This window comes from Bos indicus, chromosome 22, assembly GCF_029378745.1.
Source record: "Bos indicus isolate NIAB-ARS_2022 breed Sahiwal x Tharparkar chromosome 22, NIAB-ARS_B.indTharparkar_mat_pri_1.0, whole genome shotgun sequence".
Taxonomy (NCBI): domain Eukaryota; kingdom Metazoa; phylum Chordata; class Mammalia; order Artiodactyla; family Bovidae; genus Bos; species Bos indicus.
This window is the reverse complement of record NC_091781.1, coordinates 54263429-54281482: the sequence shown is the minus strand read 5'-3', so window position 1 is coordinate 54281482 and position 18054 is coordinate 54263429. Positions and strand designations below refer to the sequence as shown.

The 18054-nt window shown below is 53.2% G+C and overlaps 1 protein-coding gene across 2 annotated transcripts; it reads left to right on the top strand.

The window, feature by feature from the left end:
- Positions 1 to 2552: 2552 nt before the first annotated feature.
- On the top strand, positions 2553 to 7103 carry GHRL (ghrelin and obestatin prepropeptide). Of its 2 annotated transcripts, none has more exons than XM_019984068.2 (5): positions 2553 to 2649; positions 3067 to 3200; positions 3403 to 3516; positions 6357 to 6465; positions 6947 to 7103. In XM_019984068.2, the coding sequence occupies exons 2-5, from the start codon at positions 3093 to 3095 to the stop codon at positions 6964 to 6966; spliced, it is 351 nt and encodes a 116-aa protein (XP_019839627.1). In that variant the 5' UTR covers positions 2553 to 2649; positions 3067 to 3092; the 3' UTR covers positions 6967 to 7103. The 2 variants fall into 2 exon arrangements, with proteins under 2 accessions (XP_019839627.1, XP_019839626.1); XM_019984067.2 differs by having other exon boundaries at positions 2562 to 2649; positions 3049 to 3200.
- The last annotated feature ends 10951 nt before the right edge of the window (positions 7104 to 18054 follow it).

Sequence of the window (18054 nt, the reverse complement as noted above, 5' to 3'; positions counted from 1 at the left end):
GCTACACTGATGCAAAAAGTGCCTGATAAGCCAGCTAACCATTGGTACAAACAAAAGACCGTGGACCGTGTACACACTTTGTTCTCAGATGCCATTTACACACGGCAGGTACTTGGGTGACGCCGCGTCCCTGTCTGTTCACGAGGCCGGGCCCTCAAGGCCGTGCGGCAGGAAGGGAAGCACCACCCAGCGGGCAGGGAACGCTCTGCGGGGCAGACAGACAGGTGCAGGCTGGCCTCAGCGTCATCCGCACTCCGACGGGAATCATGAGCTGGGAAGGCCAGTCCTTCCCTGGAGACACAGTCCTCCTCCGGAGAACTCTGGGGCCGGGTCTGCGTGTGCCCTGCCCAGTCCGCGCCCCCTTCCACAGCAGGGGGTGGGCGGCGGGGTACTTCCCGGGCGCAGCCTCCCCGGCCCCTCCGCCCTCCCTTCCTTCCCCAGCTCGCCTGGGCTCTGCACCCGCAGGCCTCCTTTCTGCACTTTCCTGTTCCCAGGATCAGAGGGCGAGGGGACCAGGGAGCAAGGGTGTTCTGTTTGCTCGCGGGGGCTGTTATCTAAGATCAACACCCGCAGCTCCCGTCTCCACGGTGGAGGGAGGCCTCATGTCGCAGCAGGGGCCTGGTCACCATAGACGCTTTGGGTTTTGTTTTTTGTTTTTTTGCTGGGGTTGGCAAGGAGAGGCTCTGGAAAAGCTGCCGGCTGTCTCGAACATCTCCCCACCTCACTCCACCTTCAGCCCTTCTGGGCGCCCAAGGTCAGGAGCCCTGTGCTCAGGGGGCTCACAAGGGGAAGGTCTCCAGGGGACACGCTTACACTCTCCTGGGACTGATGGAGCCTCCTGGTAGAAGTTTTCCAGCAGAAGGTACTTGGTCCCCACACTGCACTGTGGGGCTCAGTCCGGCCCCTCCCAGGTCCCCCGTCCCTAGAGTCTGCACAAGGTCCATCTCCCTGAGGTCCATCTACATCCGGTCAGCATCTGACGGCCAAAGGTCTGCTGGCGGCCCCAGCCCCTTCCTGATTCGGAGCCCGCTGGCAGCCCACACAGCCACTGAGGGCGGCGTGGCTTTGGGGCAAGGGTGGCCCCTTTAAACAGTCAGTTCTCCCCATGAAACAAGAGGTGCAGCCTCCCAAGTCTTCAAGGTCAACCGCTCACTCCACTGCCCACGAGCCTTCAACGTCTTCCCTCCTCCAGATCAAAGCCCAGATGCCTGGTGCCAGGAGCTTCCCAAGGGTGCTCGTCCTCACCCCGCCCCTCCCTCCAGGCCTTTCCTCACAACCCACTCCTCCCCACCCCGCCGCCGTCCTCCAAGCACCCCAGCTCCTGGCCGGCGGCTGCACACGGTTCACAGCCGCGCCTGCCGCTCACCTCCGCTCCGGCCCTCTGCCCGCAGCGGGCCTCCCTTCACAGCCTGGCCCCGCTGCTGCAGCCCCAACGGGGGCGGCCTTCCCACCCTCCCAGCTCGAGCGCGGCCAGAAGCAAGTTCCTGCTCTGACTGACACTAGAACGTCTACGCAGACCACACACCGAGCCCTCAGGAGTCACCGCCTGGGCATCCAGTGGGACGAAGGGCTCCGGGCAGGTTAGGAAGCCCCCGTGTGGTTGAGCAGCTCGTCATTGGGGAACATGGGATGTGGCTGAGGCTGGCCAAGGTACGAAGAACAGCTACCGTCTGATACTTGACAGCTTACAAAGGATGTGACATCAGTCACCTCGGTCCATCCTCAAAGGCACTCTGAGAAGCAGCCATGTGCAGGGGACGCTCAGTGACCTTGCTGAGGCCAGCGTGCATGTGGTCACCCTTGGCAGCACTGGGTCCTGGCTTTCCCACCCCTGGGGCCACTCTGCTGCCTCTCAGGGCCTGGCCGGGGGAGGAGAGACAAGCCCATGTGTTAAGAAAGACCATGCAGAGCGGAGCCATCACCCCCTTCCTCCCAGAGGCGAGGACGGGCCTTCAGCCCCTGCTGGAGACGGTCCCTGCCCCGCTCCTCCAGTTTCCTCATCTGAAAAACGGGGCTTCCCTCCGGGCGGCCTGAGAATGCCAGGAGGCAGGCTCTCACGTGCTCGAGGCCATGGGAGCCAGAGCAGCGTCCCTCACGAGGCCCGAGGCAGCACAAGCCCCCAAGATCAAGCGACGGTGCCTGGTTCATCACCGATTCCGTGGACATGAACTTGGGCAAACTCGGGGAGAGGATGAGGGATGGGGACGCCTGGAGGTCTGCAGTCTATGGGGTCACAGAGTCGGACACGACTTGGCAACTGAACAACAGCAACCGACCTGGTTCTATCCCAGGAGGAGGAGGGGAGCAGAAAGGCCAGCAGGTCACAGCTGCTGAGCAGCAACGCCGGGCTGGCCCCAGGGCACACTCTCCTTCCTCCCGCCCAAGCCGAGGCGGGCACTCCTGGGCACAGGAGGGGCAGGTGGCCCCACGGGGCCGCCCCAGCCAACTCAGCCATCTCTCAGGGCATTTGACCTCTGCTGGTGACGTCTCCCAGGTGGGTGATGCAAGCATTTTTAGTTCCCAAGGAATGGCACTCAGCCCCCAGATGCCAAGCTGCCCTGAGAGACGGCTGCTGGTTTCAGACAAACACAGACTGCCCTATATAAGAACCAGACGGCCGCCAGGCGCCACCTCCGCCCGGAACCCCAGGTAGGCACTCTGGGGACGCTTGCATATGGGGGTTCTGTTTACGGGTCTAACTCACGGCAACACCCGCAGGCCCTTCTGAACACGGGGAGGTCACAGGGCCCCGTGCTACCCGGCTGCTCCCAGCTGGACTTGGGAGCGGCCCCGGTGCCCCCGTGTCTCCTGGGAGGCCAGTTCGCCTTCCTCAGCCCTCCTCCAGAAACTTGGTGCAAGGTTCTCAGGGCTGGGGACAAAGGATGTGGACAGTCCCACTGCCAAGCATCCGCCCCCGAGAGAGAAGTCTTGGGAAGGAGCCCTCATGCTCCTACCTGGGGAGGTGGGCAGATGGCATTTCTGGGGGAGAGCTGCTCCAGACAGCAGGCACCCCGGGTCCACCAGCCACCATCTCTCTGCCCGGCCCAGAGACCCTCTCTCCTCCAGGTCCATCTGCCTCCAGCCAGGGAGCCATGCCCGCCCCGTGGACCATCTGCAGCCTGCTGCTGCTCAGCGTGCTCTGCATGGACTTGGCCATGGCGGGCTCCAGCTTTCTGAGCCCCGAACATCAGAAACTGCAGGTGAGACGCCACCCCAGGAGCCCCATGTCCTGAATGCCCCGAGCCGTGTGAGCTGGGCAGTGGCTCGCCCTGTCTGAGCTTCAGCTTTCTCCCCGAGCCCGAAGGAGGGCTCTGGGTCTGACCGTGAGTCCACACCTCACCTTGCTTCTCGGAGGAGAGCGGGGATTCAGGGCCTGAGGGGAGCACCTCCTCTTTCCTGCAGAGAAAGGAAGCTAAGAAGCCATCAGGCAGACTGAAGCCCCGGACCCTGGAAGGCCAGTTTGACCCGGAGGTGGGAAGTCAGGCGGAAGGTGCAGAGGACGAGCTGGAAATCCGGGTGGGTTCCTCTGCAGTAGGAGGTGGGGTGGGGAGGGCGGCTACCCACAGACACCCACTTAGCAGCTACTCAAGGGACATCAAACAGCAGGACAACAGCAGGCTCCACACCCCTGGCTCTGCTAGGTCTCTGCCATCAACAGGCCAATGTCTAAGGAAATCTGCTGCACAAGGATGAGCCCCAGCAGAGGGGAGGGGGCCTGCCAGCGAGTATTCACAGATAGTCAGGAAGGAGGAGCTGCTCACAGGCTGCAGGTGTCTCCCCGCAGAAAACCTTCCGATGGGCTCAGGGCCCTCTCGGACCTGACCTTACCCTATCTTGGCAGGGCGGCACCCTGGATGGGGAAACCCCACCTGCAGGCCAGGATGGAGCCCTGCAGGCTTGCTTGGGCTCAGGAATCCTGCACAGGGCAAGGGCGCCATTGGGAGAGAACGGGAGGGCCAGGAGAGACAGGGCATGAAGGCGTTTTATGGGCCCCCCGCCACGTGACCTTCCTGCCGGGGGGCCTGGCTGTGGTCCTGGGAAAGGACTGACAAGGGTTTAGGTGGAGATGGGCATCTCCGTGCAGGGCGACCAGTGTCCCCCAAGGTGCCCAGTCACCACCGAGCTGCCGCACCCTCTCGGCCTCACTTTCCACGGCTCCGCCCTCCTGCACGTGAGCGTACTCCGTCGCTTCAGTTGTTCCGACTCCTTGCAACCCCATGGACTGTAGCCCACCAGGCTCCCCTGCCCATGGGATTCTCCAGGCAAGAATACCGGAGTGGGTTGCCATGCCCTCCTCCAGGGGGTCTTCCCGACCAGGGATTGAACCCATGTCTCTTACATCACCTGCATTGCCAGGTGGGTTCTCTACAACTGGCACCACCTGGGAAGCCCTTCTACCCTGCTTGGCACTGAATCTCTACAGCCACTGGTGGGGTCAGTACAGCTGGTCTCTGTGGCCTCGTGTAGAGTTGAGGAACAGAGGTTCAGCCAGGGGAACCCGCTGGCCCAAGAGGTCACCGCCTGCAGGTGCCGAGGTGGGACCCACGGCCTGGGGGGCTCGGGTCCCCAAGCCCTCGGTCTCCACCGCCGGTCTGGCAGAGAGAGCAAGTGCCGGGAAGTCTCCTCTGCCCACCTCTGCTCCGGTCAGAGGTCAAATCCCCAGCCCCCAGCCCCTGACTCTCCCCAGGCGCCGCCCCCACCACGTGTGAGACCCCACCCGTCATGTTCCTACTTCACGGCGGCCTGCAGATTCTTAGATTAAAACCAGGGAACTTTCCTGATGAGACTGCCAGGCCCAGCGGGGCAAGGGAAGCCCTGGGACCGCTCAGATGGGGCAACTGTCCCACTCTTGGCTGGGACTGTCCAGTTTCCACAGAGGCAACAGCAGGCCCTGCCTCAGCTGGAACCAGGAGTGCGTGATGTCCAGAGTTGGGGGGTCCCACCAGATGTGGGGGAAGCCTGAGACACAGGCCACACAGTGTGGGCTGCGTGCCCCAAAGCCTCCAGTCCCGGGGTCCCACCTCAGGCACCGCAGGCCCCTCCACTCGCTCCAAACGTTTTCCTGAAATGGAGTCTCAGAGCAGAACGCCTTACAGACCAAGTCCTGTCCCGCCCCACCGGTCACCCATGGACTAGTTAGACACTGGGGCCAAGGGGCCCGTTTCCAGCCCCTCGAAGCCGCGCTCTCTCCCATCCGACAGCTGCCTCACCTCCTGTCAGCTGCCCCTCGCCCGGCTCCAGGGTGAAGACCAGCCCAGCAGGTCCCCAGCTCAGTGTCCACGGAACCCCAAAGTCTGCTAGGGTCACCTGACCACTCGCATCGGCCACAGGGCTGGAGAGGAAATGAATATTTACTGAAGGTAGAGAACAGAGGGGCCTCAGTTCCCCCCGAATTAATTACGTCATCTCCACAGCTCCATCTTCACGGTGGAGGCAAGAGGGGGAGGCAGATTTTAAAAGGGAACCCACATTTTATTGTTGTTGTAACAACACCTCAGAGCACCCCTGCTCACCTGTGAAACGGGAGGCAGAGAGAAAGGCACTCAGCCCGGGCCTGAGCAGGGCAAGGGCTGCACCCCTGCTGGGGGCAGGAGGACCGAGGGCTCCCTTTCGGCCCCAAGATCCCTTCGTGGACTCACCCAGGAGCTCTGTCACCAACATGGCCAGGAACTGGATGAGCGGAGGCGCGCACGGTCTCCACTCCTCTGGAGAGAAACAACCATGTGGCTGCAAACAGAGTTCCTTCCTGGTCACCCAAATCTTTGAGCTTCAACAAGTCGTCTCATAGGCTGCCGAGAAACTAGGAGATGTGGGCTGATCCCCCTGTAGAAGGGAAGAGACAGAGGCACAGAAAGTACAGCCTTGGCTCGGAGCATCGATCGAGGAAGAGGTCAACATCCTATCTGGTCCAACACGGAACAAGGAAGGGCCAGTGCAGTCGAGAGGAAGAGCTCCTGGGAAGGGAGGGAGGCGGTGCAGAGACCGTCCCCCGGGCCGGAGCTGCGTCCACCGGGGAGAGCCCTGACCCCACATCATGCTCCCAGCTGTACCTCCATCACTGGCCATTCCGTCTGACGTCTTCCGATCTAGGGGACCCTACAGCTTTTATCAGTAACCTCTTCAGAGCCAGGTAAAGAGGGTACAAGGTGAGCCTCCTAAGGATCGTGGAGTGGTAAGATCAGGCCCGGGACGGACAGCAAACTGGCTAAGCCACCCCTCGGGGGGCCTGTCAGACCCCAGGCCTTTCCTTCTTCCCCTCCTGAGAGCACAGGGCCTCTTCTGGGGTGGGGGTGCAGGGGGCAGGGGTGGGAGGGTGCAGGTGACCTCTGACAATTCCTGGGTGGTCCTCCTCCTAGTTCAACGCCCCCTTTAACATTGGGATCAAGCTAGCAGGGGCTCAGTCCCTCCAGCATGGCCAGACGTTGGGGAAGTTTCTTCAGGACATCCTTTGGGAAGAAGCTGAAGGTAAGTCCTTGCCCAGCTCAGCTCAATTCCAAGCTTCGCCTGAGTCCCAGTGGGAGCCTGCCCATGAGTAACAAAACAGGTTTCATTCCCCACCCTGCCTCTCAAAAGAGCTTCTAATTCCTCTTTCCCAAAGAGTCGTCACTCAGTACCCGTGGGGGATTGGGTCCAGGGCCCCAGCTTTTAGGGGACGGGCCGAAGTGGCACAGTCCAACTCTGGGCCGCTCCTCTCGCCGTTACAGCACATCTCCTCCGCCCCCTGTGGAAGGGAAGCCAAACCGGAGGGCAACGGGAGGAGAGCAGACACAGTTGAGGTTTTTTTGGTGGTTTTTCTTTTTTTGGCTACACTGTAAAGCGTGGGGATCTTAAGTTCCCCAACCAGGGATCAAACCCGTGCCCCTGTAGTGGAAGCATGGAGTCTTAACCAGTGGACCGCCAGGGAAGTCCCGGACACAGCTCTTTGACTTGACCTCTTGCGTTTCAGAAACCCTGGCTAACGAGTGAGTGGCCCTGGGACCAACCACCTGTCCGTTCTCCCACCCTCAGAAGCTCTCACCTGGCTTCCGGGACACTTCCGAGACCACGTGGGGCTCTGAGGGGTACTAGAGTAGGCAGTGAATAAATGCTCAGATGGATGCAAAGGTTCAAAATGTTTATTTCACCAAAGACAGAAATTTCACATTTCAATGAAAACCAACGCGCCCCCGCAATTCCTGGTCTGTGGTCAATAGAGAGAAGAAGGCTGAGGAAAAGCATAAAGCAAGGAGGTGTGAATGCTGAGAAAACCAAACCAGATCCACTCCTACAAGCAGATACGGCTGCTGGGGGATTGTAGGAGCGGAGGTGGAGGAGACAGCGGAACAGGAAGGGGAAAGGAGGGGCAAGAAGGAGGAAAAGAAAAAGACAAAAGTTCCTTTAAATAGCAGAGCTTCCCAGGGGCAAAGCTGCAATGGGGGCTTCTTATTAACAACCAGCAAGGGCTGTGTGCACAGGGAAACTTCTGGTGACGCCATCAGAGCCAGTGTCCCTGAACTGACATTCACGCAGACAGGATGCTGGGAAAGGGAAAGCCTGACTTTGAGGCTGGACCTAAGTGGGGCACTAACAATGGTGACGGCCACTGCTGGACATGGCTGACCTAACCCCTCCCTCCTCCTCACCCAATGCGCAGCGGATGCCACCTCCTGTGGCTGAGACTGACCACTGCCTTGGTCCCTTTGTTGATCTGGGACATGAAGTTGATGTCCAAACACACTTGTGACCCCAGCTCAGGGCTGAATGAGCCTTGATCGTTAAGCACACAACTTAATTCCAGCGAAGACCCAGTCTTCATGGAAGGGATGTCACTTAGCACTCACTTGCACTTCGGTGCAAACATGTGAGCTGACTCAAGAGCCGGTGGCGATGGGTGGGCAATCACGGGGGAGGAGCACCACCCAGCCACCCACCTGACATGCACACCCATCACCAACATGCAGGACACCCCTCTGTGGAGCCAGGGCCACAGCCACACTTGGGAAAAACCTTGGTCACAGAGAACTCCCTCTAGGAGCCAAGTACCTTCTCCAGTGAAGCTCTGCCCACCCGGCAATCAAGCATGTGTGCATGCTAAGTCACTTCAGTCTTGTCTGACTCACTGCAACCCTATGGACTGTACTTACTCCAGGCAAGAATACTAGAGTAGGTTGCCATGCCTGACTCCACGGGATCTTCCCGACCCAGGGATTGAACCCGCCTCTCTTACATCTTCTGCATTGGCAGGTGAGTTCTTTACCACTAGCACCACCAGGGAACCCCCCAGGCACTCAAGACAAAGCACTAACCACTGATCACACTTGGTGGGCACCCAGAACCCATCCCATCATCCCTCAGCGAAGAGCCACTTGTGGTCTGAGGAACATCACTGTGTCAGAAAGCCTCTTAGAAACAGTCTGGGGCCCCGCCCCCACCCCAGGACAGGTAAGGATCTGCTTTCTAACAAGACCCCCAGGTGCATATAAAGTGGTTTAGAGGCCACAGGGTCCTATTCACGAGCAGAGCCCAGTCCCCCACCTGGCTTGGAGCAAGTGTCGACTCTCCTGTGACAAGAAAATGCAGGCCTGGCCAGTGGACCTCAACAAAACTGAGCGCACGGGAAACAGCTGTCCTGCCTCCTCTCTGATTCACCTCCCCCCGCCCCCCAGCCCTCTAAGCCTCAGCTCTGATGTCAACGCCAGGCCTGTCCATCGGGCGGGCAACACACATACTTCTCCATCTCTCAGAGCACCCCACACTGACGATCTGACCGCCCAGTAACAGCTCAACGAGCCCTTGCTTATGAAAGCATCTGCATCCAAGTGGTGATCACAGTTTGAAAAGCTTTGTCCCCACAGGAGGAATCTAAGGTACTGGAAAGCAGGTGAACGGCTTGGGTTGGGGGAGGCAGGGAGGAAGCTGGAGCCTCCAGCCCCTCGCTCTGATTCAGAGACCAACATGCGGGCCTGGAGCTGAGTCACATCCCAGCTCCAAAGTTGAGCAGGGGTGCCACCCTAGCCCACCGCCCTCTTCTCAACACCCAGAGGAGGACCTAAGTCCTGAACATGTTCAAAGGGCCCAAGAAACCCACTCCTGACCTGATGGACAAGCAGCCAGATGGGGCTCAGGGGAGGACGGGTGTCAGGCCCCAGGGAACGCTGGTCACCGGCTGCCCCCTCCTCAGAGACAAGGCCTTACTCCTTCCTCAAGGGCCACACCAGCCTTCTCTCCCACTCGCCCAGGTCATTCACCCCACACACAGATGATAAGCACCTACTCTGCCCTGGGCGCTCTCACCGGCCCAGGCAGCATGGTGGGCTGGAAAGCTACAGGCTTCAGGCTTGAACGTGAACACCAGCTGCCGGATCCACCCACGACGCTGACCTGTGCAGGCTCTCCCCACGTGCAACGCCACCCCCACTGGCCACTGTCAAGAATGATCCAAGCATCTCCCGGTGGGACACCCGCACACTGTCTTAACGGCCGCGTTTGCTGCATTCTTCCTGGGCAGCCCTGGCGCTCGGATGGTAAAGAATCTGCCTGCAATGCAGGAGACCCAGGTTCGACCCCTGGGTTGGAGAAGATCCCCTAGAGAAGGGAATGGCTGCCCACTCCGGTATTCTTGCCTGGAGAATCCCGTAGATAAAGGAGCCTGGCGGCTACAGTCTCAGGTCACAAAGAGTCAGACATGACTCACTTGCAGAGTCAGACACGACTGAACGACCAACACTTTCACTTACTGCTTACATGAATTTAGTGTACTTTAAGTTATTTTCACACAAAAAAACCACTTATGAGGGAGAAAACTGAAGTCTAGAGGCATTAAGCGACTTCCCAAGGCCACAGAGCAAACAAGTTTCTGACTCACCCAGAGCTACAGGCTCAGGCCACACTGGCACACTCAGCTGCACACTCGGTGACCAACATCACTGCCTGACCCTGCTGCCTGAGGTCCCAGGGGTTCCTTTTGTTTCTATTTCTCATTTTCCTTCACAATACATGGGGTCAGCTTGGGGTGGGCTGAGGACAATTTCAAGTCAATAACTGGCAGAAAAACTGATCACAGGGAACACACTTGAGAATACACAGCATTTCTAGCCTGGTCCCACGTCAGCCTGCTCACACCTGCTCCTGCACACGTCCCTCCTCGACACCAACTCCGGTGCTCTGAAGCTGGTGAACTTATCCCCAGGCTGAGCAAGGTATTTGCCACATAGGAGAAAACAACCTCCTTTAAAAAAAGACTTTAAAAAACCCAAACTTTTGTGTTTTATAACTAATACACCAGGTACATTAGCATAATAGCACATAAACTTAACCTCTTGCACGCTGACGGGGTGTCAGAAATTCTCTCACGATGGTGAACAGACACAACAGGAGAGACCCAAGCTTAGTTACCGCCCTCTGGTCTGAATCCACGTCCACACGGTGTTGACAGATGAGCGTGGACAGCAAGCAAGGAGCCTGCCTGGCTACAGACCAACGGCTCTCCTGCCGTCTTGGAAACTTCACTCAAGCATCGCACACTTCAGTGGACACTGGCCCAGATCTAACAGAAATCACTGATGCAAAAATGAAAACGCTTGACATCTTCAGGACATTCCATCCAAATGCAGAAGAATACACCTTCTTCTTAAGTACACATGGAACATTCTCCAGGACAGACCACATCTTGGGTCACAAATCAAACATCAGTAAATTTAAGAAAACTGAAATCGTATCAAGCATCTTCTCTGACCACAAAGCTATGAGACTAGATATCAATTACAAGAAAAAAACTGAAAAAAAAAACACAAACACATGGAGATTAAACAACACGTTTCTAAATAACCAACAGGTTATTGAAGAAATTAAAAGGGAAATCAAAAAATTTCTAGAAACAAATGACAATGAAAACACAACAACTCAAAACCTGTGAAATGCAGCAAAAGCAGGTCTAAGAGGGAAGTTTATAACAATACAATCCTACCTCAAGAAACAAGAAAAACATCGAGCAGACAACCTAACTTTACACCTAAAACAACTGGAAAAAGAATAACAAAAAGAACCCCAAAATTGGTAGAAGGAAAGAAATCATAAAGTGCAGAGCAGAAATAATTGAAAAAGAAATGAAGGAAACAATGATAAAGATTAATAAAACTAAAAGCTGGTTCTTTGAGGAGATAAACAAAATTGACAAACCTTTAGCCAGACTCATCACAAAAAAAAAAAAGAGAGAGAAGAATCAAATCAGCAAAATTAGAAATGAAAAAGGAGAGGTTACGACAGACAATGCAGAAATACAAAGGATTATGAGACTATTATGAACAACTATATGGCAATAAAATGGATAATCTGGAGGAAATGAACAGATTCTTTAAAAAGTTCACTCTTCCAAGACTGAACCAAGGAGAAATAGAAATTATGAACAACCCAATTACAAGCACTGAAATTGAAGCTATGATCAAAAATCTCCCCAAAAGCAAAAGCCCAGGACCAGATGGCTTCACAGGAGAATTCTATCAAACATTTAGAGAAGAGCTAATAACTATCCTTCTAAAACTCTTTCAAAAAACTGCAGAGGAAGGAACACTTCCAAGCTCATTCTATGAGGCCACTGTCATCCTGATACCAAAACCAGACAGAGACAACACACAAAAAGAAAACTACAAGCCAATGTCACTGATGAACATAGATGCAAAAATCCTCAACAAAATTCTAGCAAACAGGATTCAGCAACACACAAAAAAGCTCATACACCATGATCAAGTGGGGTTTATTCCAGGGAAGCAAGGATTCTTCAATATACACAAATAAATCAATGTGATAAACCATATTAACAAATTGAAACATAAAAACCATATGATAATCTCAATAGATGTAGAAAAAGCCTTTGACAAAATTCAGCACCCATTTATGATTAAAAGTCTTCAAAAAATGGGCATAGAAGGAACCTACCTCAAATAGTAAAGGCCATATATGATAAGCCTACAGCAAACATTATTCTCAATGGTGAAAAACTGAAAGCATCCCCACTAAGATCAGGAACAAGACAAGGGTGTCCACTTTCACCACTATTATTCAACATAGTTCTGGAAGTCCAAGCTACAGCAATCAGAGAAGAAAAAGAAATAAAAGGAATCCAGATCGGAAAAGAAGGAAAGCTCTCACTGTTTGCAGATGACATGAAACTGTACATAGAAAACCCTAAAGATAGTATCAGAAAATTACTAGAGCTAATCAGTGAATTTAGCAAAGTTGCACGATACAAAATCAAAACACAGAAATCACTTGCATTTCTATATACTAACAATGAAAAATCAGAAAGAGAAATTAAGGAGTCAATCCCATTCACCATTGCAACAAAAAAAGAATTGAATATCTAGGAATAAACTTACATAAGGAGATGAAAGAACTGTACACAGAAAATTATAAAACACTAATGAAAGAAATCAAAGACAACATAAACAGATGGAGAGACATTGCATGTTCCTGGGCAGGAAGAATCAATATTGTGAAAATGACTATACTACCAAATGCAATATACAGATCCAATGCAATCCCTATCAAATTACCAAAGGCATTTTTCACAGAATTTGAACAGAAAATTTCACAATTCATATGGAAACACAGAAGACCCCGAATAGCCAAAGTAGTCTTGAGAAAGAAGAATGGAGCTGGAGGAATCAACCTTCCTGACTTCAGATTATACTACAAAGCTACAGTCATCAAGACAGTATGGTACTGGCACAAAAACAGAAATATAGACCAATGGAACAAGATAGAAAGCCCAGAAATAAACCCATGCACCTATGGGTACCTTATTTTTGACAAAGGAGGCAAGAATATACAATGGGGCAAAGACAGCCTCTTTGATAAATGGTGCTGGGAAAACTGGACAGCTACATGTAAATGAATGAAATCTGGACACTTCCTAATACCATATACAAAGATAAATTCAAATTGGACTAAACACCTAAATGTAAGACCAGAAACTATAAAACATAGAGGAAAACATAGACAGAACACTCGACGACATAAATCAAAGCAAGATCCTCCTAGAGAAACGGAAATAAAAACAAAAGTAATCAAGTGGGACCTGACTAAACTGAAAAGCTTTTGCTCAGCAAAGGAAACACTAAGCAAGCTGAAAAGACAACCCTCAGAATGTTGTCTGGAGAAAATAATAGCAAATGAAACAACTGACAAAGGATTACTTTCTGAAATATACAAGCAGCTCATACAACTCAATACCAGAAAAACAAACAACCCAATCAAAAAGTGGGGAAAAGACCTAAACAGACATTTCTCCAAAGAAGATATACAGATGGCTAACAAACACATGAAAAGATGCTCAACATTGCTCATTATGAGAAACGCAAATCAAAACCACAATGAGATATCACCTCACACCGGTCCAAATGGCCATGATCAAGAAGTCTACAAACAATAAATGCTGGAGAGGGTGTGGAGAAAAGGGAACGCTCTTGCACTGTTGGTGGGAATGTAAATTGATACAGCCACTATGGAAGACAGTATAGATATTCCTTAAAACACTAGGAATAAAACCACCATATGACCCAGCAATCCCACTCCTAGGCACATACCCTGAGGAAACCAAAACTGAAAAAGACACATGTATCCCACTGCTCACTGCAGCACTACTTACAACAGCTAGAACACGGAAGCAACCCAGATATCCACTGACAGATGAATGGATATAGAAGTTGTGGTACATACACACAAATACAGTATTACTCAGCCATGAAAAGGAACACATTCTAATGAGGTGGATGAACCTAGAACCTACTATAAAGAGTGAAGTAAGTCAGAAAGAAAAAGATAAATATTGTATTCTAACGCCTATATTCAGAATCTAGAAAAATGGTACTGAAGAATTTATTTGCAGGGCAGCAATGGAGAAACAGACACAGAGAATAGACTTATGGGCATGGGGAGAGGGGAGGAGAGGGTGAGATGTATGGAAAGAGTAACATGGAAACTTACATCACCATATGTAAAATAGATTGCCAACGGGAATTTGCTGTATGGCTCTGGAAACTCAAATAGGAGCTCAAGGCAGAGGAACCAGAGATCAAATTGCTAACAAGCGCTGGACCATAGAAAAAGCAAGAGAGTTCCAGAAAAACATCTATTTCTGCTTTACTGACTATGCCAAAGCCTTTGACTGTGTGGATCACAATAAACTGTGGAAAATTCTGAAAGGGATGGGAATACCAGACCACCTGATCTGCCTCTTGAGAAATTTGTATGCAGGTCAGGAAGCAACAGTTAGAACTGGACATGGAACAACAGACTGGTTCCAAATAGGAAAAGGAGTTCGTCAAGGCTGTATATTGTCACCTTGTTTATTTAACTTATATGCAGAGTACATCATGAGAAACGCTGGACTGGAAGAAACACAAGCTGGAATCAAGACTGCCGGGAGAAATATCAATAACCTCAGATATGCAGATGACACCACCCTTATGGCAGAAAGTGAAGAGGAACTCAAAAGCCTCTTGATGAAAGTGAAAGTGCAGAGTGAAAAAGTTGGCTTAAAGCGCAACATTCAGAAAATGAAGATCATGGCATCCGGTCCCACCACTTCATGGGAAATCGATGGGGAAACAGTGGAAACAGTGTCAGACTTTATTTTTCTGGGCTCCAAAATCACTACAGATGGTGACTGCAGCCATGAAATTAAAAGACGCTTACTCCTTGGAAGGAAAGTTATGACCAACCTAGATAGCATATTCAAAAGCAGAGACATTACTTTGCCAACAAAGGTTCGTCTAGTCAAGGCTATGGTTTTTCCTGTGGTCATGTATGGATGTGAGGGTTGGACTGTGAAGAAGGCTGAGTGCCGAAGAATTGATGCTTTTGAACTGTGGTGTTGGAGAAGACTCTTGAGAGTCCCTTGGACTGCAAGGAGATCCAACCAGTCCATTCTGAAGGAGATCAGCCCTGGGATTTCTTTGGAAGGAATGATGCTAAAGCTAAAACTCCAGTACTTTGGCCACCTCATGCGAAGAGTTGACTCATTGGAAAAGACTCTGATGCTGGGAGGGATTGGGGGCAGGAGGAGAAGGGGACGACAGAGGATGAGATGGCTGGATGGCATCACTGACTCGATAGACGTGAGTCTGAGTGAACTCTGGGAGTTGGTGATGGACAGGGAGGCCTGGCGTGCTGCGATTCATGGGGTCGCAGAGTCGGACATGACTGAGCGACTGATCTGATCTGATCTGATCAACCTAGAGGGCTGGGATGGGGAGGGAGATGGGAGGTTCAAAAGGGAGGGGATATATGTATACTTATGGCTGATTCATGTTGAGGTTTGACACAAAACAACAAAATTCTGTAAAGCAATTATCCTTCAATAGAAAAATAAATTAACTGAAAACAAAACAAAGACCAAAATGCCTGCATTACTAAGAGCTTGCAGTAGAGCGTGATTACTGTTGGTCCCAAACTTAACACAGAGAGAAGGATGTGAAACCTCAGAAAGGCCGAGAGCAGATTTCCCGAGACACAGAGGCTGGCGCTGCGTCAGGTGGATGCAGCTGCCGTGTGTCTGGCTGTGACTGAGTGAAGAACGTCCTGGAAATACAGAAACCAACGGCTGTGCGTCCGAGAGGAGGCCGCCACAGATTTCAAATGTGTTCGCTGTTCCTGGAACAGAGCCTCCCTCTGGCACGTTCACTTCTGGCTTGAGCACTCGTGTCCAAGGGTACCTCAGGGCAGCACTGGCAGACGGGAGGAAGTTCTGTTTCAGGGCCTGCAGTCAGTTTGCCCAGAAGCATCAGAGCTCACAGTCCAAAGCCCACAGAACAACTGAGTCATCAACGACACCCTTGGGCCCTCAATTTTTTTTCCTCCTATTGCACCGTTCTGGAACAAAGAAAGTATCTATTTCTCACGGCCAAGAAGCACAAGTATATCTGGGTGTTCCCAGGCAGTAAATTGAGAGTTAATGCTCAAAGGCAGCAGAACTTTCTTTTTAAAATAAAATTTATTTATTTGGCTGCTCTGGGTCTCGTTGCAACGCATGGTATCTTCATCACATCAAGCAGGATCTTTCGCTGCACTGCACAGACTCTCCTCAGACGTGGCGAGCACACTCCAAAGCACGCGGGCTTCAGTAGTTCCAGCACATGGGCTCAGGAGTTGTGGCCCGTGGGCTTAGCTGCTCTGCAGCATGTGGGACCTTAGATCCCCGACCAAGGATCGAACCCGGGCCTCCTGCAACAGGAACATGGAGTCTTAGCCACTGGGCCACTAGGTAAGTCCAGCAGCAGAACTTTGAAGAAGGGACCAGGAATGCTTGTTTACTGTGCTAAGGCACATACATATTCAAGAATGCCTCCAGACCTTTGGATTCTTGAGCTAGTCGATGACCAAACCACTGGTAACACCCTGAGTAAGATGCACAAACGTGGAGGCCATGGGTCCATCACTTTATCTTCAGAAAGTGGTGGTCAAAGGGGGCGAGGGGGCAGAGACACAGAGGCATTCCGGCAGCACAGCAAAAACAACCCAGTCAGCCACACAAAAACTAGATCAGAACCAACACCAACCAGCTTTCACACTCACAGGTCATGTGCACTGTGTAACAGGAACGAGGAGCCTAAACCCGGAGACACAAGTGTGCAGCCTCGTGAGCTTTACTCTGCGGGAAGCCTGCAGGGGCGCAGAGACCTCCACTGGAGCCTCACTCTTCATCCTGGCACGCAGGCCCGGTTGGTTTTCCCTGGTAGGCTGCAGTCCTGGGGGATCTGTGAGTAGGAGCACCTTCCCTGAGGTCCTCTTGCTCAAGCAGGCTTTCCTCAGGTCCCCCAGTCTGTCGGGAGCTCCCTCGGCCAGGACGTGCCCTGGATGATGAGCGCCCGTTGGCCCCACTGAATCGACGGCAGTGGAACCAGTGAGGCCAGTGGCTGAGGTCCTTTTGCCAGTGCTGACTGGGAGCTGACATGGTAACACTGAGGATCGGACCGAAGGGTCATCCAGGGAAATGAGGGGCTCCTTCTCCGCCTGAGTGGTCTCCGGCAAATGTCCCCCAAAGGAGAGTTCCACCGGGGAGGTGTGTTTAGAGTGGAGAAACCAGGAACCACGCTACACGCCCCCACACGCTTAGCTGAGAAGGGCTGTGACTTTATCCACAGACCACTCACACCACCAGCTGCAGAGACACCGCTGGCGGGCGAGCTCGCCACATCCTCACATCCTCCCCTCTTCTTCCAGGGCCCTGGAGCCCCGCAAGCACCCCTTGCCCGCCCCCCACCCCTGCCAGCCTGAAGGGGAGCGCCCACCGAGGTCTCAGGAAGCACCCCGTCCGGGGAGCTCTCACACACCCTCGAGGGGGACACGCAGGCCTAGCTCACACGGCCTTCCTCTCGTCAGGCCGCTGGTCGGGGAAGAGATGGGGACAAGGGTCAGCCTCGAGGTCACTCAAGACACCCCGGGCTCGCTGCTCACCCTCTGTTTACACACTCTCCATTTCAAACGTCGAGCCCCAGCCACTTTGTCTTGGATTTTAAAACCTAGCAACGTGACCTTCGTCACCTTTTCTGGGAGACTCCTGATGGCACGTCTGGGCTTAGAGGCTGTAGAGGCGGCAGGCGTTCTCGCGGAGGGTGGCCAGGGTGTGGCTGAGTGACAGGACCTTGACCCTGGCGATCTCTCGAACTGTGGCCAAAGCCAGGCCGGGGTGGGCGCACTGGCAGACGCTCCTGAGAACCTGGAAGACACCAAGCCTTCAGGACACCGCTCCACCTTCCGGGCATGACCATCACGTCCGACCCCCTCCCCGGTCCTCCCCCAGCAGGGCCTCTCTGACACTGTGTAGACGCCCCTGTCTGCAGGTGCAGAGAGTCCAGTCATGGGAGCACCAGTGAGCAGGTCCCACGCTTCCCTGGTCGACCCTCTATAGGGTGGGGCTCTGCACCGCCTGGAACAGAGTAGCTATGCTTCAGTTTCTCGGTCCCCCAGACTCTGATTCTGAAAAGCAACACAGAGGCGGCGTCTACACAGCCAAGGTGTGGGGGCGGGGCACCTGGAAAGGTACTGTGGCCCGGGTCCTGCCGGCCCCGCGTGGTG